Raw genomic sequence first — 27,859 nt, 5'->3', positions numbered from 1 at the left:
ACTTCCTAAGGTAAATTCTTTAAGCACTCAAAGCACGCACAAGTATAAACAAAATAAGGAGAAAAACAATTTTCTTTTAAGACTGAATTAGAAAACTCTCAAATTCTAGTGTCACTGAATCACATGCTAAATAAGAAACATACAGAGTATGAAACAGCAGACGCTTCTGTGAACTGAGTGATTATTTCAGAGAAAAATCTAAGGTGTGATTGGTTTATAGCCATAAGTAACTATACTCTTGTTGACACAATTTCAGAAGTTCATGGACAGTGACATTAAAGAGAAATGGGCATCAATTGCAATTTTGTTCATTGGAAAATATTCCATCCTTTTCATCCTTGAATGAATTGGTACTTTCAGATATGACATTTCTCAGTGATTTAACATCTTTTTAAATTGCCCCATGCTGGGCAGTTTCAGATGTGACACAAGTAATACACAGACTGTACATATGAGACCATCCCTGGATCTATAGTTAAGCAAAACAAAAAGAAAAAAAAATATTTTTTGGTGTGGCATAACATGAGATAACCTTAATCACTACAGAGCAAGCTTTTTTTAAAAAAAAAAGTATCAAAACTACTGTCTGAATGAGAGTCTTGTACAAATATTAACATCCTTCCTATAAACTGTTACACAGAGATATAAATGAAAATTCATTTTACCTGTACAAAGGTGAGAGCTGCTTTCTGCAGTAAGCATTCAGCATAACAGATTTCAGCATGCATTTCCTCTACACAAGAGAGAAAAGAAATGTAATAGCAGCAAAGTCTATTGGTCAATAGTATCTTCTATGTGAACAAATAAAATACCGCCAAGAAAAAGGTAGGATTCTTCAGTTCCTGTTTTGATTGCTGCTGAATAAAGCCGTAACGAACAAATACCAATGGAAGTAATTGAGAGGTCAGTTAAAAATAATCTCTCATTTGACTTTTTCCTCAGACAAAAACCTTGACCTTGCCTGAGTTGATGTCAGTCAGCTTTGAAAAACTACTTTTCTTGTACATGTTCTCCTGTAAACTTCATTAATGTTATGCTTAAGTACCAGCACACAACAATTAGTTCTTCAGACACTCCCTTCTTGTTTTCAGAACAGTAAGGAGATGCCATTTCCCGTGAGCATGTCAAAGTCCTGGACACACTTTCTGTTCTCATGCAACTCTGTACATTAAACATGTGACTTGCAAATTTACACTGCACACATGCTGCCACATTCACTTCTGCACAGTACAGGCACAGAGTTTGACATGCTTGTATTAAAGTTTTTGTGTGTGTCAGGCTAGAAAAAAAATGCTTAATTCTGCCTGAATCAGAAAGAGAAAAAAAGACCTCACTCTTCAGTTTGTTACCAAAGGCATTCCGAGCATAATTTATACATGCCAAGAGCCCAAGAAACTTGCCTAAACCTTCAATTAAAAAAAAAATCATTATAAGCAACACAAAGGTGATTCCTCTGCACTAACACTGACTTCAGAGGAAGTCATAATATTTTGAGAGAAGAAGGATCTCTATTTTGTTGCAAGACAACTAGAAGAAATGAACAGTATAATATACTAGCAGATGTTGGATTGGTGTTCTTGAGGACTTTTTTTTTTTTTTTTTAAATGGTATTTCAATCCACTTACCTTCACTTAATTGATCCACTGGCTGTTTAGAAACTAGATTGGACAAGGATTCCACCACGGTGCTTCTTTTCCTGAACCTACATCAGTTGTCAAATATGGAAGAAAAAAACCCACACAGGATAAGCAGAATTTCAGCAAAAACTTAAACCGAGTTGAACATGCTCTAATTCTTCACCATTTGCAACCCAACTTGTAAATACCCTCAATCAAGTGGTGGTTTACTAAAAACTACATTTCTTTGAGTGATCCATTTGTCATCACAGGTATAAAATCCAGGCTCAGAAACATATCCTATCCTAATTCAACTTCCAAGCACAGATTTAATTTAGTCTATGTACATAGCAACATACATGGCCCTTTCCACAACCAAGTTCTTGTCTTAAGCATAAATGCAGGAACACTGTTAAGGAGTTAGTCGACACAATGCAGTGAAACACGTTTCATAAATGACCCCTCAGTTTTTAAAAAGAGTCACAGTGAAGGCAACTTAATGTCTTTTACCACCAGAGACCTCTGGGATGGAAAGTCACTTTACCTGCACTTAAGCTTTTATGAATTGCATTTATAATTTTGTATTTCATTGTGTCACATTCAGAATTACAAAAAAAGGACAAAGGAACTTGTTTCAACATAAAAAAATGTAAATACTTCAGCACTAATGGCATTTTAAGCCAAATGTGGAATTTCAAACTCCCCAAAGTAGTTGCACATTATTCTTTCAATAGATCTTAATTACCCATCTTTCAAATTGGTGCTTTATTTCAGCACATGCACAAATCAGGGACCCATCAGGGCAATGTAGTTCTGACATTTCTAAACTTCGGAGCATTTGATTGCCTTCATCTTAATGGTCTCTACACGAGCAGAACACAGCACTTGGGCATGAAAGTCTGCAGCCTGTGAAGATGAAAGTCCTACTGAAACAACCTTCAATTATTTTCCACAGAGGCAGGACGTGCCTCTTTCTCAGGCACAACGTAGCTCAGATGGAGCTCTGAGCTGATGGCACACCTGAGAAAACAGGCACAGGCATGTTTGCACATGCTAACCTGAGTGATCCTTGGAAACCAAATGCTTAACATGTTCGGTAAGTCTGTTTAAGTGCAAAAGTAAGAATAAAAACACATGTCAAGCGTTTTCATTAGTAAATACTTCTATCCACACCTGTCTGTTCCCTTATAGTAATGCTTTTCCCTTTAGGCCTTTCAGAATGACAGTCTCTGTAAAAGTTCAGCAAACACAGCAGGGCACTGTTTTTTTTTTTTTTTTCCCTTTTCCATTCTTGATGGAAATGACAGCTCTTTAGCCATAGAATAAACATTGACAACAAAGAGTTGGATTCAGTTTTAAAGGTAACCTCAGTGCAAACCTGTTCCTACTAGGCTATCTGCTCTGTATCTGAAAACAATTTATTATACTTCTTTTCGTAATGGAGAAAGTTTAAAAATAGGACTTTTAAACTGTTCATTTACATGGAAAACAAAGTTGCATGTTTAAATAGCTCAAGCAATTTTTACCTATGGCTTACATGGCCAAGTAACTATTTAACTATCATTAGAGGATCTAAATACAAAAACCTGAGGAGTCTTTTGTTTCTGCAATATTAATAAACAAAATAACAATTACATAATGTGATGTACTTCACCATTCCAAGTTTAAATCACTACCGCATTGACAATAGCCTGATTTTGTACAGACAGCTAGGTTATCTTCCAAATGGAATAACGAACCTTATATAATGGAACACGCACCTTTTGAATGCAAAGTGCTCAGACTTACCTTTGGCAGGTTTGTAAAGCTTCCTTCATTGTAGAAATTCCCATTTGTATATCCTGCTGTTCGAAGGTCATAGCAGCTTGCATAACTAAAATAGTGCTGTACCCAAGGGCATGGTACATACTATCTTTAGACCTAAGACAAACAGATAAGTCTTCTGCTTTTTAGCCAAAACTAAAACTAGGAGATAATTAAGTTCAGAGATATCTGCTTTTGTTTGTAAAAAGACAGAAGAATAATGCAAGAAAAGCATGAACTCGAAAGTAACCTAGAAAGTATCACCTTCCACTGGATATTACATATCTACCTCGGTAACTTGCTGTTGCAGCGAATGCCAGAAAACATTCAAACTGGGTTACACACACAATTGCCCTTAATTATATCCCCACTCATATTGCACAGGTATTATCTACTTAATTTAGTATATTTAACTCTAAACTAAACATTCTTCTTGGTGTTTTCAGTTTAAACAAGAGGTAAGAAGACACTTCTGTTACCGTCAATCAGAAAAAAAAAAAAAGATAAAAGATAAAAAAAAAAAAAGAAAGAAAAGAAAAAGGACATGACTGCACCCATTGCTGCAGTGAAATGGTAACCGTGACTGCATTTGGAAACCAGAACATCTGACAGTGCAGGCAAACAAACCATTTTTGTTGTGTGTTTTCAGGTCTATCAATTGTTGTGACGATGTGAAAGCGCATTAGCAGAACTGATCCTTTCAGAATTACATATGTTTACTTAGACTTTATTACTCTTTCTTGCTTCTTGAAGCAAAGGCAAGAGAGGAGAAGGCAGAATCTGCCATCTGTCGCTCACGTTTAAGAAAGAAAAAAAATTAAAAATACTTGATAATTTTCTTCTACTATTTCTTGCCTAGTGAAAAAGAGTTTGGCCGTACCAATTTCATAATCAAATATGCATTAAATAATGTCTTGTTCTTCTTGCTTTTCCTCTCTTAAACTGGAAAAGGCAGCTTGAATGATATGACTACAACTGGAACAAAGTAATAATCAAGTACTTCATTAACCTTTTCTTAACGCTTTTTGTGACAGTGCTAGGAAAAAGAACTCTGCTCTTTAAATCCAATAAGGTATAGATATACTTCAGAAAGGGCATAAATAAAAGCTTCAGTTTTCAGAAGCCTTGAATTGATTTTTAACTACCAGATCTTTATGCTATTTATTTACAGTAATTCCAGCAAATAACATGGCCTTACCACGGACGAAGCAACTCCAGGGCTTCAGAGAATTTGTTGTTTAGAAATAAATTCAGTGCCATCGAACATTCTTCCAAAGCACACTTGAGATCCATCTTGGATGCCCTAAGATCAAAAAAAAAAAAAAAAAAAAAATTAATAAATTAGTGAATCTGCAAACATTAAAACAAACAAAAAAACTGCATAACTAGTTCCACCTCCACATATCTACAATCTTTTTTTCTTATGTAATATCGAAGCTCTTCCGGAGTGTTTTTCCACTGTTTTTAAAAGGCTACCTCTGCAAGAAATAATTAGATATTTCACACTCTTTATCCATGTTACATGGGCATGCCCTCTGGCTTATTAAAATGACTTTGTCTTCCTTGCTTATTAGGACATATGACAAAACTGGTGCTTATATAACACAAATGCACAAAACGCTTACCATTGTCTCAAGCTCTCAGTTCACAACGTTCCACAAATGTAGCACGGACCCAGTTTTCAAAACTAATTTGCATAAAGATGACAAAATAACATTTTGTTCAAGTAAAACACTACACCGAGGTGCTCTGCAAACTGTTATGCCCCTGAATGGTACTGTCAGAGGCTATTCTGTGCCTAAATTATTGTGTTGTTCTTCCTACTCTATTTCAAGCAAAATCACTCATATTCGTTCAAATAAAAGCAATCTAAGACTGTTACATCAAAGAGTTTTGTGCAAGATAGACTATGCAGTGCACAGATTGCTCCGTGCACAAAACTATAACGAACTGAACATTCGTGTTCATAATGAACAGATAGAGGCTCCAGAGCTTTCAATCACTGCAATCTGTCTCCAGGTTAAAAACAAATTTAGACTCTAAAGGGCTTTACCCAAGCAAGATTAAAAAACAGTAAGCAACAGATCAAGTCAATAAAAGGGTATTTAAGTGCTGACCAGAAATGAATCCTGAAGAAGGAATTTAAGAGATAATAGGAAGTACAGAGGATTACAGACATTCCAAATCTGAAGGTGAAACTCCTAGATGAAAATTTCTAAGGTAAATAACTGGATACCTTTTTTATACAAAATACTCAACTTTCTCACTTCTCCAACACATAGAATCTTTAAAAACATCGTCTCTGCTTTCCATAATCCTTCTGCGGCAGAAAATGGGGATAAGACTAGATGATGTTCCCAGCTCTATGTTTTGTTATTCCTTACACAATGACAGTACCTAAAAATCCTGTCTGTTGTGCAAAATATGACAAATACCTATTAGTTCCAAAATCATCTAAGAGATTTTTTATCTTTGAGCAGTCCAAAATGAGTGGAAAATTCTTCATTCTGTTATAAAGTTGTGAATTGTCCATCTCACAATTCCTTTTTTCAACCATTAGTCTTTACAATCTTTCTTACAGTCTTAGAGTCTTTCTGGTTTTTTGTATGTTTATGTGTTCACGCACTTGTGTGTATGTGTGTACATAAAAGCACAGACGGTGCACACACAAGCACAGTTCATATATGCCTTTATGTATATAAGCACAAAATATATATGCTTACATATATGCTTTCATATACATATGCATATGTTTGTATATGTGTATATATTTATGTAAATGTGCTTACACACACACACACTCTAAAGAAAAGAATGTGTCTCAAGTTACAGGATATGCTTTGAAGAAAATTTATATAAGGATGTAGGAATTTATTTAATTATGTAGGAATTTAATTATGTTTTGGGTTTTTTGGCATTGCTACTTAAGGTGATCAGCTGCTTTCAGAACTACAGCAAGCCCCAAAAACATGAAATAAGGCAGCAGTGACCAACTGATCAAATATGAAAATAATCATATAATACTGCAATTTCACATACTGATTATATATTCACAAGATGAATACACCATATTCAAATATTTTAATACCTTTACAACTTATCTTTTCTCTTTTATAAATCTTTCTCTTACATTACCAAAATACTTCAGTACAGTCAAAAGAAGAAAAGCAAGACGTTGTTCCCTTGGCTGATTACCTTAGTCTTTTTCCTATGAGCATATAATGTCATGACCTCTTAAAGGTCTTGATACTTTCTAGTTTTCAGTTATGTTCAGATCTCTATTTTGGCCTTTTGGCAATGTTTCTAATTTCCTCATAACATTTCAGATACGCAACAAATGGGTTGTTAGGAATTCAGTCAGGGACAAAGTGACATATTGTCATCTTTTAAAAATTCTTTCTATTGTTTCACGCATCTAGAAACTTAACTTCAACTGATAACTTGCAACATTTATTAGATATCTAATTAACTCTGATAGTTCATTAATTCTGTCATTCACATTTTCTTTTTGAAAACACATCAAAATTTTTCAACACATTTGCTTAAGAAAACAACCTGCGATATATAAAATACATACAGGTCTTGGTAAGAATCAAAACATAATCCTGACTTCACAAATGTATGCTATATCTCTTATTCTGCTGCCTGCATCAGATGGGAAAAAATAATAATAATAAAAAAAACCAAACATGTATATCCTCTAATGATCATCTTTCCTCTGGTTCTGCATTTTGATTTGTTTTATTAAACTTCCTGCACACTCTAGGGCAGTGGTGGGAGGTGTCAAACTTTTCATCTATTTTGTCTGTGCCAGACCAGAACTGGACAGTTTGCTCTACTCATTTCTTCATACAGAGCTACTGCGGGGTTTAAGGGAGCATGCTAACACACATACTATATAACAACATCTTCTATATTGAGTAATTATAAAGCTACTCAGCATTATCGAGTCTATTCTACAAATTAATTTTAAAAAGCCCATTCATAGCCCTGTCATTTTTTGTTTTATTTTTGTTGTGAGATTAGGAAGAAAAAGATTACCTAGCATAATTACTCTACATAATTTTATGAGCTATTACAACTACCACTGGTATGCTTCGAATCTTTATTTACTTCCTCTTCAAACCACTGATGCTAAGGACATGTTTTCTCCTATGGCACAGAATAGGAATTGAGGTAAATCCAGAATTGTACAAGGCTTGTATAGCAGAATAGGAAATCAATGTTTCCATGGTTAGCTAGTAAGCTAACCATGCTAGTAAGCTAACCATGACCTCCCTTTTTAATTTGGTTTCTAACTTAAGCCTTTAGAGCATTCCAGTCTCCAGCCTTTAAAACCTTTTCCTGAAACCTGCAACCAAGATCATTAGAAATACATCATAATTGGGAGCTGTTGTCCACGTATTAATACAAAGTGCACAATTGTAACAGTAACCCCTAAAGTCCACTTTAGTGGACATTAAAGTTCACAATAAGAGTTCAAGAGATCTATAGAAATCAAATACCTCAGAGGAGATAATGAAATTATCTTCTGCCATAGGTACTTGATTGCGAGATTCCCATTATCACTGGGGTAAATCAGCCCTTACTTTCACACACTGAATTACCAAACCCTTTCCTGTTCAAACCCTTAATCTCCTCTATTGTGAAAATAGAGGGAGGAAAGAAATTAAAACCAGAAGCCTTTACCATCTACCTGCACCTTTCCTGTAAATGAAAGGCCAACAGTGGCCACCTCGAAGCAGGGCCAAGCTCCGTTCTGGGAGGAGGCCGATACATCACAAAATCCCCGCTGCAGCCAGCGCACGTGCCCCGAGTCCTGTGCAACAGGAAGCAATCCGCTCGCAAAAGAAGGACCGCCCGCTTCCAGGGTCCTGCTTTGCAAACTGGGCTAGCCTACAAGCGGGACACGCTGAAGGCGACCGTACGGCCGCGTGGCAGTAAGTCCTGAAGGCTGCACACGAAAAGGCATCTGAATCCAGAGACTCTCACGTGCACCGTTTCCACAGTTGGGTCACCTCTGAAACCAGTTCTGAGCACTGAAGTAGGAACCAGCTTTCCAAAGTAACTGCCAAGATGCACCTCATGTATTTGGCACCTCAGAAAGCTTGCATTCACTCACACCCTGAGTATTATCTGGCTGTGGACACGCTCCACGGCGGGCAATGCTCTCCGTGCTACACGCGGCCTCCATGTCCAGGTTTCCAACAGGAGCCGTGTCCCCGCGGCAGCCACAGGGCGCCTGGATGCAGGGGACGTCGGGCGGCCTCCTCGCTCCCCGCGTGCCCCAGGGCAGCCCACGCAGCAAGGTTTGGGGCCAGCACCCCCAATGCACCCCAGCACGTAGGGCCATGGGGAACGAGGGCTCCTGCCATGGCTTTTACCAGCCTGCAACGTGCACGGGTACTGAGAGCGCATCTACAGCATTTCTGTTCTCTGCTCTCTTGCTAGTAGTGACCTATGTTCTTGTTTGAACATCCTTAAGCTAGACATCTACCTTCTTGGGTTCTTTTATTTCTTTGGCTGTGTTTTCGTTTGTTTGTATTTTTCCCCTTGATACTTCAGAAAAGTTACTAAAAATAACTTTATTTGGGTCTGCATATAAATTATACATACCCTAGCAATAAGTTTAAATCCTTCAGATAAGGCATCCTTTTTGCTGTTGCAGGCAAATAAAATAAATATACAAATAAAAAGATAAATACCCTCTGTCATTACTTGTGTGCTGGTCTTTATATCCTAAAGTGCCCTGGAATACAACAGTGAGGTGAAACTCACCACTGCACTGCACTAACTAATGCTGCTGAAGCTCTTCTCTAGACACCCACTTTTTACAAAGAAACTCCATTGTAGAAATATACTTCATTAACTTCTTATTCAGAAAACTTTCCAGTGTGTATGCAAACATACAGTGGGTTTATTTAAACCAAGAGCTTGGAAACTCCTTAACTACAACTCCTCGTAATGTCTCTTTTTTCCCCCCTCTCTTCACCAAGTCCTAAATCATTTTGGCATGAAAGCCTGTGTAGATTATCCTCACAAGCTAGCTGATAATTGAAGCTATTCAGTGCAGGAAGTATATTGGAGTGCGTCCATGTATTTCCTTTCAGATTTCCTCTACTACACATTCTGTGCAACAGTTTCTGAATTTCATCTCACAATACCAAACTTTTATAGGGAAAACAGAGCAGTAACAGTGAGATTACAAAACAAATATCCACTTTCATTATAATTTCAACTGGATCAAGCGCAACTTCTGGTTACTGCTTTTAATTAAGTTTGCTTCACCTCTTAGACTTTGGATTCACTTTTCTGGATAGATTTGGCTTTTCCTTGATGAGAAAGAGGGAAGTGTCAGTAGTCATTTAGTATATCAGCATCAGACAGAATATCGTTAAGTACAAGCCTACTTGTCACCCAATTCTACCACACATTTCTCCCCATTCTTTTTTGCAAAAATGAAACCTTAAACCAAGAAAGCCCTTTAAGAGAGCCACAGAATACCTGTACCTCCCAACACTACAAATTCAACAGCCTGTACGTTTTAAAACAGTTCAGAAAAGTCCCAACATAGTTTATATTTTGCACATCTTGGCTTTAAAATCCAAATCCCAAAATAATCTGGCCAGATATTTATTTTGGCTATCTCCTAAGACTACAGATTGTAACAACTGTTCATACTTCCAAACTTCCAGTCCTTCCAAAGACTGGATCAACAGAATCAGAGAATGTAAAAAGTAAACACCTTATTATTAGTTGGCAAAAAGAAAAATATTTAGCATTTCATATTAAATCTATACAAGTGGCAAAAGGCTTCCTCTTAATAACAGTAACAATCACCAGAAATAAGTATGCTTATGATTCTATCATTCCTACTAAGATACATTTAGAATGTTTATCAAGAAAATATTCAATGGGAACAACAAAACTATTGGGTGTCAGATACAAAACAAAACAACCCCGCACATTTTCCAAACATTGTAACATTTCCAACTTCCTGGAACTTCTTTTTACATCTGTGCATGCTAGCACTAGGCAACTACACTCTTTCCATTTGGAAAGCAACTCAAAAAAAAAAAAAAAAAGGTGAAATCTCATATTTATACATTTTTTGCACTAACCAAAATTAGAGTATGTTAAGTCATTCAGATTAAAGAGATATGAACACTTCACATTGCCAACCACTTTGTAATTATGAAAAAAAAACCTACTAATACAAAAGTTGATTTAAAAAACAGCAAGGAATGATTCAAGATCACGTGAGCAAAAGCTCATGTCAGATAAACAGAAGACTTTCGGAAATTCTCTTAAAATTTAATTTGAAATCCAGACTGCAACTCACAAGGCAATGCCATAATCGACCAACAGAAATAGCTTAAGATATATGTCTGCAAATTATCAAATGATCTCCAGTTAACATAAATTGCTTCCTATCCTAGATTACAGTCATCGTTAGTGAAGAATATTTATAGACTGCAGCTATCTGATAAGCATAGTCAGAACACGTTTTTTACCTGTGCAATAAACACAAGTCATGCTTTATTTCCACTGCAAATTCTACATTCACACTGCACACATCTCTTGTTTAAAGAAACCTGTATTTTAAATATATGTACAGATATATGTAAATATACTGCACAGATTCAATAGAACTGTTATCAGCTCACAGGACACATTATAAAAACTTCATGCCGATATAGGACAAAGTTAATGAAATAATTTGCTTGAAAGTATAATATCTTCACATTTTCACAGCTTCACTAAGGCACGCTCAGCTTTGCGTGCTGAGCATTCATTAAGGACTGCTCAACTGGCAGCAAAACTCTGCAATGTTTTACCCAGTTTTGCAAACAGGCAGAAATAACAAACAGAACCATGCTAGGATCCATTGAACGATAACCATGTTTAAGGAAAAAATCAAACGCAAAAAAAATCCTACAAAACTATCAATAGTAAATTAGTTTAAACCTTATTAGTCTACACAACTCGGTATTTTGGAACCATGGAAGTAACACATTTATGTTACATAATCCAGAAACAATAACTTTTTTCTCAATCTGGAGTTCCTTGAATAGTGTATTTAAAATCCAATGCAACAACAAACAGAGGCCGAGCGTGGCTTGCACCCAGGACTTACAGGCACTAACTTTTGCTTGGTTCCTGTGGACAGCAGATAGCAATATCCTATCCATGCAGTAGAACAGGTGGAAGAGCAGAGAATTTGATTCGATTAGATTGTACTTTCCCCTCAAAACTATCCAACTATGAGTTACGAAAAGAGTGTTATGAAGAATGCTTGAGGCCTGGGAACCTTCAGGAACTTTTAACAAGATTTTTATTTGTTTGTTTTCCCTGAAGTCTTATATGACATTTAATTTAAATGGCACAGAATGGCATAATGAAATCACCAGCTTAAGAGACTCATACTGCTTTACATTCTTAGAGCGAGCCTAGACTTAACTCTAATTAAAGGTGGGAGGAAGGCTGTTTTTGTCCTATATAAAAGGCAGCCAGCATCTATTGTCCTGTTGTATGAAAATCTGCAAGTGACTAAGTGATCAAATATTTTTGCTTGCAAACATTTACATGCTGAATAAAAAGAGAAACAGGACAGAAAACACAGAAACGTGGCACAGGGTGGCATCCAGGTGGGTTTTGAAGATCTCCAGAGAAGGAGACTCCACAGCCTCTCTGGGCAGCCTGTTCCAGGGCTCTGTCACCCTCACAGGAAAGAAGTTCTTCCTCATACGGAGATGGAACTTCCTGTGTTTCAACTTATATATATATATATATACTTTATACATATATACATATATACTTAAATAATATTATATATATATTTATATATACTTTATATATAAACTTATATAAAGATTATAAAAATTATAACTTATTGAGTGAGAAAGACAGACTCTTCAACTTCCTTATAGTGTTTCAAATGAGAAATATGGAACAAGTTTACCCTGATATTTACTATCAAGGCAGTACCTGCACATCATAAAAATGGCTGTATCTTCCTATATTATTACTTCTCAGTGGATAAAACTAAGCAATCAAATAAGCACAAAAGGAAGACAACCAAGGCACAGCAGATTGTCACGTGCTTGAATCCCATATGCTAAATGAAATGGCAAGAGCAAACTCATCTTTCAGGCTGACTGGCGGCCACCATTCTCAACACCACATGCTAATTCTCTGAAAATAGAGGCAATGGGCTTTTTTATTAAAAAAAAAAAAAAGAAGGAGGAGGAGGAGAGAGAAGGATATACAAGTTGGTAATTTAAAATGATCATTAACGAGATTCAGGGAGTCGTGGGTTTGCACTACTTAAAGAAGCGGGGAAAGGAACGGCTAAGTTGGGAACAGCCCTGCAGCCAAGCTCTTTACGTTCCTAAGTCCAGTAACAAACCGTGCTGCACACGCACAGCGACCAAAGATGCACGTTTCCCACAAGGAATCAGCCACGCCGTGAGAGCAAATAGGACCCCGCACTACTGCTTACTGACGTGAACAGGCACATGCAATTTACCTGCAGGGCACGGCCATCAGAAGGCTTGTGAAACAATCCTGCTCGAGGTGATCAGCCTGCAGCAGCATTCAGCACACCTTGCTGAGTAAATGCAACCCTAAACACTGCTACTTATAACTGACCACGATTGCACAGAGGGGAGAAAACAACAAAGCACAAACAGGGCTGGCCTGCAAGCAGTGGAAAACCTGCTTTCTGTCGCTGCACTGATGAAAATGCTGCCCAAACGCAGGCTCTGCTGATGTTACAGTCAGCCTTCTGCACTGCTTTGTGTTATCAGATATATTACTAAACTCAGTGATTACACAGTATTTTAGACATATGTTTTAACATGAGATCTTTGCAGTTAGACTCAATTTATCATGTTTGCATAACCCTGAGAGTAATAGTTTGTATCACCTAATCCAGATGAGGTCAACACAGTAACTATTTAGTAGCCAAAATGAACATTCAAGTATTTCCAAGAGTGATATAGCCCAAACTTAGTGCCCTGTGTTTGTACAGATAAATTTGGATTCACACATACCAAGTCCAACATTTCCCATAAAGAGTTGGTCCACACTGACACAAAAAAAGGGTTGAAAAAAATTCCTCTTGAAAGCAACTGTCACATATAAATAATGACATCTTGTTGAGAGTTTTATACAAAATGCATAAAAAATCCACATATCTCACTAGGGAAAAAAAAAGAAATAAATCATTCAGCAAGTAGGACACCAGACCAGGACAGATGTTTATGGGACTAGCACTGCGTCACACAAATATTGGCTCAGATCCAAACACACAATTAGGACATGCCAGTCCTACTAATAAGACCATTCTTCCTAACTTCAAAATAATTCATTGGAATTTATTACATAGCAAATTTACAGTTAATATCACAGATCTTAGCTTACTAAAATCTCTAAAACACATAGTATTATCTTTAGCACTTAGTACTTAAAAAAACCCCACAAAACCGCATGCCATGAAGTAAATTATTTATATTTAAATTAAACAATTATATAACCTCAAACTGTAAAAGCAAGCAGGACAGGAAGATGTACTGTATAATGCAGAAAATGACCAAGTCTGATACTGTCCCTAACCCACCGCATTTTGAAGAGCAGCATCCCAAAATACACACCTTGCAGTATTCTACAACCTACAGCATCCTCACCGATTAAGCACTGACATCAGCAGGAAATCTGCTGCTTGCTCAGAGCTTTGTTCATCGCCGCAAAGTACAGAGGAAAAACAATTATTTCATAAACTCATCCCAAACACACCATTGCACTCCCTCTTGAAGAAACTCTAAACTACAAAATATTTTTAAAATGTACAGCATACCTGCCAAAGTAAATTTGCTCAGATAAACCCCAATAAATTTGACTAGCACAGTCATGATTTCAAGGAGTAGAAGGCAGAGATAATATACTTACAGGGTTAAATCAATTAACTTCAGGTGAGTAAGTACAGTCCTTATGTAAAAATAATTGCTGCTTCTTTCACTCTGTTTTCCACCACACAGACACACATACACACAAAGAAAAAAAAAAGGAAAAAAAGCATAGAGAGAACCGATTCTCTATTTTACTTCTCAATACCCATGAGGTTTAATTAATTAGTTATGAAGCAAAAAGAAAAAAAAGACAAAAGTTTGCAAGCCAGCAGCTGGCAACGCAGGAGCTCTCCATGGCTGAATTTAAAAAGAAATGTCAATTCGAGTGGCAGCAGCCTCAGCCAACGCTGGAAGCTGATGCCTCTGCAGGAAGAGGATGCTGGGAGCTTTTCCCAATCCGTGCTGCAGCCTAATTCTAATCCATCACTGCCTAACTGCAAGGAGAAAATGGAGACAGTGGAAATGCAAAGTATACGTATCTAAAGGCAAAAAGGGGGTTACCTCAGTATTTCCTAAAAAATGCCTTTTCTTTCTCTCTCTTTTTTTTTTTTTTTTCCCCTCTCAAGCCAGCAGACAGAGAGAAGTATACTAATGCAACTGCAGTAAAAACAGGATCAAATACATACAAACCTGGGTAGCAAACAGTAGTTTGATCAAAATTAACAGGTTTCGTGTGCCTTTTTTTTTTTTTTTTTTTTTTTGCTTTACAGTTCTAAAACAAATTGATGTCATGAACATTCTTCTATTAACCCTTTGCATTTTTCCCCTACAAATCTAGATTTTTTTTTAACAAAGTTCTTCAGCTAAAATAAGACAATAGCACAAACAGACTCGCAACAAATATCAACAGTATTCACAAACATCGACAGAAACTGGAGGAGGTAGTAAATACAAGTAAAACAGCTGAAATAGGAATAGCTTGGACTTATCTAAACAGAAGATCATGTGAAAGTTGTGCGGTACAAAATAAAATTACTTCCTCCACATAACTTCTGGAAGTGTTTAAAGTCATACCATCTGGGCTAACGATACTCCTAATAACATTTACTCTCTTGAACTGAGCTTTGAGGCACAAAAATGCCTCAAAGGAAACATGAGATGACCTATTATGCTATAATCAAAAACAGTTTCAACTAATGTGAGAAAAAAACATCATATTTATGATATGGTTAAACTTCAGGGAATGGTCTACTTATTAGTTATTGCATATATAGTGAGAAAGGAGCAAGCAGAATCCTTCAGACACCCTCATTTCTCTTATTCTGTTTTTCAAGAGAAGATGTGAAATTCTTTGTTTCTTTTGTGACAAGCAGCTGCTTAAAGAGTAGCAACAAAACTTGATCTCCCACTTTTAGGCAGTAAACCTCAACCACAATGCACACCAGATCCTTACTTTCCTCTCTATACCTAGCTGTAAGGACACAGACAAACCTTCAGAATAGTCTCAACATCCACTTAAGCACCTCAGTGGGCTTCTTGCAGCAAAGCCTTTAAAACACAATGCAAGAAACAACAACTTTGCACTATTAGCTATTCATTTTGGTTGTATGCCAAGCAGTAAAAGCAGCAATATTTTAAACCAATCCATTTAAACAATTTGCTGTTCAAAACATAAGCAAGAACATCATCTACTAGGAAAGAGTTGCACGGAATTTCCAAAAACAGCCAGAGGAATAAAAGGTTAAATAACAAACACAGTATTTCTGACTTCTAGGATTTCAGTAACATATCAAAGTAGTAGTATTTTCTCAAGCAGGTAATAGATATAAAAACAGGCTTCTTAGCTGGGCGAGGTCAAACCTGCCAACTGCATTACAGTTTTAATGCATAGCTCTGTGGTCCCACCAGCATCATGAACAAACCCATAACGGACCCACAAGATGCAGCTGGTCACTGCTGGCCTAACTGAACCACCAGGCACTAAAGTGGTTTTTCACATAGCCACTCAGGATCTCCAAGCAGCTACAACTGCGGCCACCTCAGTTTTTGCTCCTCTGTTACTCTAGGAACCTGCATGAGACAATGCAGAACCATTGCTCTCTCTTGCTCGGTCATACAGGGCAACAGCAGGGGCTACAAACTGCGTTCTGTTTCTGGTGACACAAATTTCTTTAAAGCAATTGTACATTATGGATGGTTAGCCACGGACTCAGCCATCTGAAACTTCCATGCAAATCTATTTAAAATAAGTCCGATATTGGAGAGTTTGGAGCATAAGGAAGTGAAACAGTTCAGAGTTTCAAGGAAAATCACAGATTCACAGAGTGACTGAGGTTGGAAAGGGCCTCTCGAGATCATCTAGTCCAACCCCTCTGCTCCAGCAGAGACTGGTAGAGCATGTGGCACAGGGTCACACCAGGTGGGTTTGGAAGATCTCCAAAGATATCTCAAAGATTTACTTGGCAATATGTGATATTTGGAAGGATGAAACAGGGGATGGGAACAGCTGGAACATGGTAAACAGTACTCACAGCTCTTCGAATAAAGCTTGTCTGTCTTTACACTCATACACAGATATTTTACCTTTTTGTCTAACAACGGCATCCTAAGGTCTTATATCATTCTTTGAACTGCCGACAAAACTCAGATGAGCTAGGTAACTTCACAGGCATACCTCACCGATAACGACAACTTTAAAATCAAAAATGTCTATCTTCTTCCTTAAATTGTGTTTGACAGTGCTAAAAGACCAAGTTGCTCAGAGGTATCTGAGGTCTCTAAAACATGACATGGAAGCAATATCTGTGTGCTTTGTCACTAATCCCCTCAACATGGTTTGGTGCGGGGAATTACCAAGATTTCTCTCATCTAATCCACACATGAAAGATAACTGAGGTTTGAATTGCTGTTAAGCACACACATACAAACCTACTCAGTTTACACTCAGCGTAGGTTGCATATAGGCAGAATATTTGAGGTATCAGAAAAAACACGCCTCTAAAAGCTGAGGTACTGCAAAACTTGATATAACAAACTTTCTGCTGGTATCAATAAAAGAAACGTTCAAAGATTTTCTTTGAACTCCCTTAACAAAAACACACAGAGCCCCAAGCCATCTTCCAGGCACATTGTTTCTCAAAAACTTTATGAGACAATTTGTATTCATTTGGGGATGGGAGGAAAGAGAGAGAGAAAAAAAAAGACATTACTAAAGACCAGAGAGGTCTGTTTGATAGTTTAAAATAAAGAATGCGGCAGACTGGAGTTTCCAAACTTTCTATTCTAGGAAGGAGTTTGCTTTCCAATTCCTTGCAAGTTACATAACTAATTTTTTTTTCCATCTTTTTTCATGACTTACAGGTGACCTTTTCGTAAGTATCAAACTACAAAAACCTAACTGAGGAGCATGGGAGATGACAAGCTGACTACATAACCACAAGCTTAAAAAAAAAAAAAAAAGAAGTACCCATTCATGTCCTTTAATCCAAGAAAAAATATTAGGACAGAAAAATGTTAAGAAGGAAAACCTCAGCAAAGGTCTATTATTTCAGAGTTCGCTATGCTAGAAGCCTATACCCTTTAAAAGTCTCTGAAAATATTCAGAGAATGTTATTCTTGAGCTGCCTGACTGCAAAAAATACTATGAACTCTTTAAAGCATAGAATAAATATTGACTTCCTCAATACACTTAGAAAAAAAAAATAATGCACATGTGCTAGGTAGATCACACCAGACATGAGCACAGTAATAGACTCTGAAAGGTAACAGTAAGAGGTCTCTTCCTCCTTTTACCCTACACTGGATCACAGGAAAACAGGAAGTGGTATTTTTCCATGCTCTAGCCTTTAAGACTTGCAAGACAGTAGCAAAAGGCAGAGAACTACGTCGGCCTGCCCAGTTTGCATTCCCCCTTTGAAGAAGCCATTGACACATACAGAAGCGCACAGTTCAAATTCACCAGAAGACACCAACGCAAGAAACTGTAGAGAGGTCTGAACACCTTTACTCAAATACAACAAACAGAAGTCTTAGTTGTTCACATCACAGCTTTATTTGTAATAATAAAGGAAAATTAAAAATTGATCATTTAAATGGTCAAAAGTTGTTTCTCACCATCTTTAATTCAAGCATATGGAGATACATGCTGTTTTTAGAGGGTCCTGGCTCTCTGAATTCAAATTTGAATTTAGGGCCATTTCCTCAGCTGTTCAGTTCCACTCATTGACAAAACACACATGTGCAGATATAACTGAAATCTTAACTACACTTCTGAGATTACAAGGATAACCTTCTCTAACTTCCTTAAACACTTCTGGCCCTTAATCTGTCACCCCAGTAATACCACACAGAGCTGCTTTGGTAGGATAAAGGATTAACAATATCCAGCTTTCGGTAGGAAAAGGAAACGCAAAATAGGAACGATAACATAGTAGTGAAATCTGTCCCTTTCAGCTAAAAATCAATAAATTTAGAAGTTCGAGAATTATATTTTTAATCAAAAACATTTTCCTGCCTTGTAGATTTTCCACTATGACATTTAAGAAAATATTTTTAAACAAAGTCACATTTTCATTCAAGTTCTACTAATGCCACAACTCGGGGTCTGGTATAACAAATCTCTATGAAAACCAGCGCACGAACATGAAGACTGCCTTTGTGAATGAACTGTCTGTAGGGTTAGATCTTCATTACGAAGGCTATACTCTGTTTCCTCCTAAAGTCAATCTACAGTGATCTTCTGCAAACATCCAAGACTGTTATGACACAGTTACTTAAAATGTTACTATAATTTATTTGCATGTTTTTTACCTTTGAATTCTGAGACAAAGGCAGGGTAATTGAAAGTATCACCTCGCCTCTAAGTGAAGGGTCAATCTTGCACACCAACCAATACTGTGGAAAATCAGGTGGATGATAATTTAATGGTAACTTGATCCTATGTGATGAACAGATGAAATTCTAAGCAATACATAAAATGAGAGAACATATATAATGTGTATGTGTACGCATATATATAAAATACATATATATACATATATATTTATAATACACATATGCACATATATATCATTCACATCAGTCCCTAACAAAAGGATTGCTTCACAGGAGAATATGGAAAAAGAAGAACACATAATGATAATGCACACTTGGCTTAGGTAACACTTGGCTTAGGCAAGATTTGGCAACAATTAAATGGCAACAATTAAAAACTATCAACAATTCAAACATTAGGAAATCTAAATCTTCTAAGAGTAAAAAAAAAAAAAAAAGGATAACAAAAAAAGTAGAGGAGTTGAGGATTTTTTGGTTAGTAAAATTAAAATTGAAGTTGATAGATTTTCCATGGTAAAGTTCATACACCGATGAAGCTCTTTTAGAAGAAAAATAAAGTCACAGACTTGTTTGATTCTTCACTCTTTTGAATCTGTAGATTATTGGCAGGTGATTACTTTCAAATTACACTCTAAAATTGCCAAAAATCACAAAGCTGACACTAGAGTGAAAAGAGGAAAATATTGTTTAAAAAGAGTTTAACATCACAAAATTCAATTATTGACAGAGCATTTAATTTAGAAAAGTGCTGGGGTTTATCTCAAGTCAACCGTTTCCTTTTACAGTAGCTCTGAATTATGTTGTAAATTGGTGGCTGTTAACAGCCACAGAATGGCAGATCTAGTTTCACACGTATCCCACACACCCTCTTTGTCAGACTGCTATATCCAGAAATCCAGACTTTATGCTATATCCAGTATCACAGCCAACCTTAGTAAATAAAACCTAGTAAATATATTTAGCAGAGAAGTTTTAGGTGAAAAGCTACCACTCTCATTAAACAAAAAGGCAGACTAACTTATTTTAAGAGTCTCTCTTTGACTTTAAGGCCAATAAATGTAAAGAATTGCATTTACCGTGTGACTTCCAGTTAATGGTCATTCCTTATTTTTATACAAGTGTTTGGGCCCATTGCAAAATTGCTCCAGAGGGAAGGAGTATGCCCTTCATCCCTGCAGTAGCCGACACTTGTAAAAGACCACAAAAGAGTGTAGATAAATAATCCATTTAGACAATCGGAGCAAAGACTGATTTCCTCCTGGACTTGTCCTCAGATATGACAGCCAAGACTAGAGACTTAGAGAAGGATTTTACCCTCTTAAGAGAACTCCTTGCCCTTTTAGCATCTAACCTACACAACCCAGCATTTAGAGTTAAGAAATTATATTTAGGGGAGAAAGACAGATAGAAAGAAATTGGAGTAGCAGGATCATTTGCTATTAAATTAGTGAAGCAATATTCAGGAGTGTTATTTTATGGATATATATAAAAATGTAGGTAGGAAAGCTATGAAATACCACAAGTATCCAGATCCTAGTCCTTCCTTTACAGTTTTCTAAAATTACAATCAAGTTGTTTATTTAATGAGCTCTTAACTTATATAAGTTAACATAAAGGGTCTTTGCAGACACATACAGTCCAGCATAAAAAAGAGGTTCATTTCAGTTCAACTAGGTTCAAACTACATCCAGCTACTCAAAAAAAAACAAAAAATAAAAATAATCACAGAGCTCAAACAGTGCAACTTTATATGATTAAGGAAAAAAAAATCTATTTACTAAAGTTTCAAAGAAAGGCTTTATTGAGGAAAAAAGAAAAATAAAAAAGCAAAAGAAAAAAAAAAAGGGGGGGGAAAAAAAAACTTCCAGTAAGTGTTGACAGAAAACAGTGAAGAATAATTGATATGCCACTAGATTTGGGAAAAATTTCCCTGAGGCAAACTATTAACAGTATCATTTAAAAACTAAAGCCAATTCCAAGGAAACAATATGAAAGACTTTCACAGAAAATCCCCAGTTGATTAGTCCCAAGGTGCTGAAAGTTTTTCCAGTGCCTTAGGCACTTTTGGTTAAACAGAGCAATAGATCTCTCCTTGAGAAAGGGGAGAACCTAATCAAGGAAAGAATCCAGTCCAGATATAAAAGAAAACACATTTTTATATAATCTCCAGAACTGCAAAGTAGCTAACTGTCAAAACAGAGCAAGTTATCAACAGAAATTTTCCATCCCAGACTGTCCCAGTTTTATTGCTTGAGCACTCAGACTGAACAGCTTCTATATGAATCTCATTTCTAAAGTAAACAACACATGAAGTGAAGCCAACTGTCCAGTCATGTGTCCCCAAGCAAAATTTGACAGAGAAGCAGCGGATCCAAAAGATTATTAAAATATAGATAGCTAAGAAAGATCTGAATGGGTAAATACTGAGGGAAAGACTCAAGTATGAGAGCTAACTGTCTGTTCTCCTGTCCTACTGACCACCAAACTAGTCATTGACCATCCAAGAAGATGAAAGATGCAGGCAGGTCAGAGAGCAGAGGGCTAAGCAGCTCATGAGGGCACATGAAGTACATGAAGAACAGCTGGAGATATTTTGATGTGGCAAGGCAGGGCTTCATAGTAATCTCTTTGAAATTAAGCTCATTTACTTTAGTGCCTATGACACTTCTTGATCCTCTATATGGCACCCAGGAAAAATTACCTCAAATACTCAAAGCTTACCACATGCATTCGTCCATAAAACACTTAATTCTACATGAGGAAAATAGCATGGTAAGTCACTACAGATTTTTCAGAATCTGGCAAAATTTCACCCGTCTTTTTTCTTCTTCCATTCAGGGCAGTTCAGAGCTTACAGATCTTTTATGTTATTGACTAATCAAAACCATCTACAACAACCTTATTTTCTGGAAATATTTCTGAAGGCTACTCCAGGACAGTAATACTGCATGGAAGGGACAAAGACTCTTCTATACTATGCACTTCTATAGTTCAATGGTATAGCAAGACTCCTAGTCCCATTTTTCATTAATATGACAAGAATTAAATAACAATTTTTAAGAAATGTTAACAGTTTGGAAGAATGGAACTTTTCAGGTACATATCCCTAATATCTCCTTTATGTAGACTGCCAGCAGAAAATCTACATGGAATAAGACAAAGTTCAAATAAATGAAAAGAAATACTAGGTAAGGATATTTAAATTTTTCTTCCAAAGGGTGAAAAAAAGAAATAAACAATAAAAAACTACACATTAGCAATTTTAAGCTCAAATATCTCGCATGTTAGAACAATTGTAAAGACTTTTGGAGCATAAAAATTGGAGCATAAAAAATTTGAAATATTATTTTCCTTGGATACTACCAGCAGCTATATTCATGTTACAAAAAAAGCTAAAGATACACTTAAAACATGAAAGTATTTAGAGCTTGAAGTCATGGTTTGTCTGATGCTGAGAACCTCATATACTTTTAAACCTATACACGTGCACTACTGTGCTTAAGAGGCCTACTACTCCTTTCACTTGGATCAGCCAGTATTAAAGCATTGACTCTGCTGCAATACTTATTTGGACACTTGTCCAATTTGAGAATGTATTCCCAGGCAAGCCCAAGGAGCAAACAGGGAGTCATTTATGAGTCTGAAAATTTATTATACCATTAAACACAGACTAATGTCTACATTATTTGAACATTAAAGCTATTGTTTTATAATCTGTTTCTTGGTTGGTGGAGTAAATTTGAAGACAGACTCAAAGAGTTTTATTGCATAATGCACGCCTTGTGATACATCAGTGTTTTAGACTTCCACAGGCAGACAGCTATTGCCTTTTCCATCTGTACAAGTTTTATTTTATTTAGTTCAGCCAATTTTAACAGATGACCATCATCCCAAGTCTTGCAGAGCATTCTCAGAACCCACAGGAATGGTAATTACAAAGACTCTATGTAATCAGATTTTTTTTTTGATGTTGCATTTACATAAACTGAGACAGTACTTGATACACTAATTGCTGCATTTGTTTTCTACAGGAAATACTGAAATAAAATATAAGATTTATTCTGTGATCTCTCAACACTACGCTGAAAAAACTGCAGGTCATCATACCTTACTGAAGCAGATTTAACTAAAGGTAGTGAAACCTGAACAAACGGCAAGTCAATTTTAGATTATGCCTATAACAGAATCAGTCAGCACTGTAATAGAGAAGGCATGCTACTTTTGGCCAGCAAAGGAGAGTCACATTGCTAACAACTCCTGCTTAACCAGAGGCCTTAAACAAGGAAATATCGCTGTCCCATGACACATTCTGCCTTGTCCCACAGGAAAGCAAGAGGATTTACTCTTCTACACGACAGTTATTACAAACAGAAATGACAACAGCAACAAGAAACTGTTATCAGTCTAACCTCTATACCACTTGGAAGGGCTCCTGCATGAGAGTGGGGAGCAAGGAAAGATATTTAGGTGCTCCAAATGGCTGCAGTAAAAAAAGGCATGCCCGCCTCAGATATGGATAAAAACAAGCAAGGCTTCTGCAAAAGGAGTGTTAAATAAATATCCTCATAAAGCAAATATTAAAAATAGAATCACTTTCTTTCCCCTCCTCCACCAGCAGAAACACACACACAAGGGAAGCAGACGGAGGGAGAAATCATCTGATCGCACAGCAACTGTTCACGAGTCAGAGGAAGGATATTAATCATTAACATCAAAAAATTTTTAAACACTAGGGTACGTGAGATCTCTCCTTCTTACTCTCCAGAAGGTATATGTTTAGTATTTCATCTACATTTTTATACTGAGAGCAGAACTTACTACTATTGCTACTATTCAAATAGAAAGGTCTGCTAAATCTCCAAACTAAAAATGCCATGGAAATTTACACAGTTAACTTCAGCCCAAGACTACAATCCCTAGCTCTAGAAAACTTTTAGCAATCTCAAGGTACCACTAGAAGTTTCCCTTCTGGTATGTTTCCTTGCATAAAAAGGCAAGCAAATCCCACAGAAAGACTAAACCCACTTGTGAACGATAGCAGCTGTTCCTATCACTATTTAAATAAGGTGCTACTGAACATATTTAAGCAAGGTGCTACTGGCATGAAAACTCATGCCAGAGAAGGTCATGACTCTACTCCATCTTACTCCATAAGGAAGCAAATATCTGCATTTTAAAAAGAAATGCAATATCTGCATTAAAAAGTGACAGCTCTGAAAGCCTTACTTTCATGGTCCCTCTTGTCAACAAGAAGTTCTTCATAATGCTTAGCAATCACTTTTACCACATTGACCTAAAGCTGTCAGTATGTAACTTAACAAAATGCCTGTAAAGTTGTTATTTTCTGATTCTTTAACTACTGTATTTGTTGACAAGCACTTTATCACATATCCATCAACCTAATTACACTTTCCCAACTTTGGGTTCTTAACTGTTTTGCCAAGTGATGTGAACAATATATATAAAGCTCTGCTTCCCTTTAGAAGTGTATATACAATAATTTACTACTCTAAAAGTAATTTTATTAAAACAGCAAAATTTTAGAAAATTTTACTTACACAGGGATGTTTTCAAAGGCATCTTCAAAATTTTCCTGCAAAAAGAGAAAAATATTTCAATAAACAAAAATTGCATTTTATAACTCTTTTTGTAACATGGCAGAAAACCACACGATTAGATAATATTTATTCTACATCAACAATCATAATATTCATAATCTACTGTTTTTTTTTTTCGCCCTTGCACTTTCAGCTTCCAGCCTAGCAATTCTGTTCTCCAGCTGATCCACTCCCTACAGGCCTACAGAATTTAGCTCAATTTAAACAAAAGGCCACTTCCTCTTTGGACTCTCACCCTGCAAATCGCAAACAGAAACAGAGTATATGCATCCGTACTCCGCGCATATCTGATGCGCTAGCTCAGGATGTGCTAGCTGACCAGTATACTTACCAAGAGAAACCAATCAATTTGAGGTATTCTGAGCATATTGTTGGCACACTGCTTGGCCTGATTACACACATCAGATCCAAAATGCAGAAATACCATGTATACACAGCCAACTCATGCATGAGCAAGAGCAGCATGAACAGCTCGGTACAGACATTAAAAGGCTGGATAGAGCTACTTCCTCTTTCTAGATGAGATCTTTTCCACCTAGGTTCAAATGTCAAATTAATTCAGAGAACAAGAGGCAGGAATATGAAAAGAGTCACTATGGCTCAGATGAACAGTCTGTTACTTCTCTATGCAGTTTCACCAGAGGTCTTAAAAGGTACGTAGCAAAACCCAAGAACAGGGCAAATGTCACTGCTACTTCTCTACTTTCTTCCTTCCACCCAACACTTTCCAGCCCTTGACAACTCAACAAGGAATTTCCAGGACTTGGCGTGGTTTGTTTACTTAGCAGTTTTCAATGGACCTCTGCTCCAGGTACTGCCAGTCTTCCCACAAACTCATATGAACTTTTTTATTCCTATCATCATAACTATAGCAAGCAATTCCACAAATTACCACCTATTTTCTAAAGAATAATTATCTCTGCTTGCTTTGAATCTGGATTCTGCTACCTTTATTTAATTACCTTTATCTTTAGAACTGGAAAGAGACAGTGAAGAATCTATTCTCACCCACCCTTTCCTTGACACTTAAAATTTGTAAACCTTTGTCATGTCATCCAAATTATGGCCTTTTCAAGTCAAAATATAATACCCAACTCAGCTTTTCCTTGTATAGAAACAGTTTTATGATTGTTCTTCCTATAATCAGGACACCTGGAAGCATGACAGAATAAGCTTTTTATAATTTTTAACCATTTCCCAGAAATAACACTGTCTTGATAGACAAAGAAATAAGCAAAGACAAAACTTGTAACATTTTCCATCTACATGACCACCAATAACAACGGCATTAACATGCCGTTAGCAGCAACTTTCCAGAAAAATCTGCTTGCAAGTGAAAAATACCACTGACAAACCAAACAAAAAAAACACTGAAATTCATTGCTAAAACATCAGTTACAGCTTACTTTAAGGCTACCCACTCATATACACTCAACTATTACCATAAAAGCTTAAAGTATTAACCTAGCTGGCAGTGAGGTGGAAGATTAATGCTTTAGTGACATTTACTATAAGTATGACAAGAACTAAAGCTATTATATTCATTAACATTCCAGAAAATAGAGCTATGTTTCATTTTTACCCTCTCAGCAGTAACACCAAAAATGCAGCTGATAATTAGACACTGTGATGAAGCATTAGGTAGTGCTTCACTGATCTATGACACATTCACCAATAAACTACACAACTGTAATACACCCTTAAGAAAAAGTTACTTCATTTTTACTGAAAGGAATTCTTTCATTCAGAGAAACACTGTCACAAAGGAAAGTCAATTTCATCATGCTCTACTGATAGACTATGCTACTACGTAGAGTTTGAACTATTATAATTGCTTTTTCTTTACTGTCTGCAACTGTCATTGCTAAGGAATAATATAAATGTATTTAGAAGTGTAATTGATAGCTTGAACAAAAGCACTTGGTCAATGTAAATTTAATGGTTGACAATACTAGAGCAGACAGAACGGGTCCTGCTACGCAGACTACAGTAAACCACCCCGAGGAGGCCAAGAAATGGCATTGAACTCAACTTCCAGAAGCCGAACAAAAGCCAACATGCCCAAGTTCCCTAAAAACAGGAACTTAAGAACCTCGTTACCCATATTTCACTATAGACACCCCCTCCACCCTCCCCCCCCCCCAAAAAAAAAGTTCAAGATCAAGTTCTGGGATTCATCCTGTTTCTAACAAAATATATACAGCAAAATAACCTAAAATACTCAGAACTTTCCTTCATATAGTCTCAGTTATTATTTACTTGTAAGTCAGCTCTGTTCAACAAGAGAAAAAACTAAAAGTCTGCAAGCAGACAATATCATGCTCTCTTTCCAAGACAGACTTTCTGTTTTATGTAAGTTCTAAACACTAACTGAATCATCCAGATATTTAAAACGGCAGAGAGTGACAGGAATCAGTAGTTGCACTTTCACTTGTATATACACACACAGCTGGGTGAGTGGATGTGTGTAGGATGTGCACATACAGGTGTTCATACACCCACACACACCCACAATATACAGATCCGCCTCCCCCATTTCGACCCACCGACACTCTTTATGTCAACCCAAAAAGTCCAGAGGTTTAACATCTACCGTGGTCTCTACACTTCAGCAGTGTCAGTAGCGGAACAGTCACCTTTATTTACGTGGCCAGAGGGGTTTGTGAGAGACTGTCCTTGTTTTACATCCTTCACCTTGAGTCTATCCTGCAGCACATCCTAAAGGTCCTGCTCCTACACCTCCCTATTGTAACAGCCACTAACATTCAACAGAAACCTTCACGAAACACAGGCCTGCAGCTTAACCGCCTGGGAAACACAGCATTTTTTTCAGGTTTTCTGCTTGGAAAAATAAATACATTGCTTAATATTTAAGCCTTACAACAATATGCCTTAGTATATACTACTAGCTAAGCTGTGAATATACAGATTTTTATTGAGTCGTTTTCAGACAACAGCTCAACCTAAAAACATAAAATACAGCAGTGCAAATAAAACTACCACTAGATGGCATGACAAAGATCGATTCAGACTTTTCCACAATGTGAGAAACATAGGTGCAAGATTTGAGAAAATAAAGCTGTCTCAAACATACTGTTCTTCAATTATATCTTTTTTTTTTTTTTTGGTGGATTGCTGC

General features: G+C 36.7%; 1 protein-coding gene across 1 annotated transcript in view; it reads right to left on the bottom strand.

Moving 5' to 3' along the window:
• Window positions 1-1,625: 1,625 nt before the first annotated feature.
• Window positions 1,626-27,859, bottom strand: part of LOC148590901 (tetratricopeptide repeat protein 39B-like) — a gene marked incomplete at its 3' end in the record, with an annotated part of 42,346 nt that continues 16,112 nt past the window's right edge. The window contains exons 2-5 of the mRNA XM_088538350.1: window positions 24,661-24,695; window positions 4,618-4,722; window positions 3,405-3,536; window positions 1,626-1,702 (exon numbers count right to left, since the gene is read on the bottom strand). Coding sequence (XP_088394476.1) covers window positions 1,626-1,702; window positions 3,405-3,536; window positions 4,618-4,722; window positions 24,661-24,695 — 349 coding nt within the window. The remainder of the gene's footprint in view (window positions 1,703-3,404; window positions 3,537-4,617; window positions 4,723-24,660; window positions 24,696-27,859) is intronic.

This window comes from Tinamus guttatus, unplaced genomic scaffold, assembly GCF_059628265.1.
Source record: "Tinamus guttatus ecotype Peru unplaced genomic scaffold, ASM5962826v1 Tinamus_guttatus_pri_ptg001023l, whole genome shotgun sequence".
NCBI lineage: Eukaryota > Metazoa > Chordata > Aves > Tinamiformes > Tinamidae > Tinamus > Tinamus guttatus.
The sequence above is the reverse complement of the archived record's forward strand: the minus strand, read 5'-3'. Positions and strand labels throughout refer to the sequence as shown.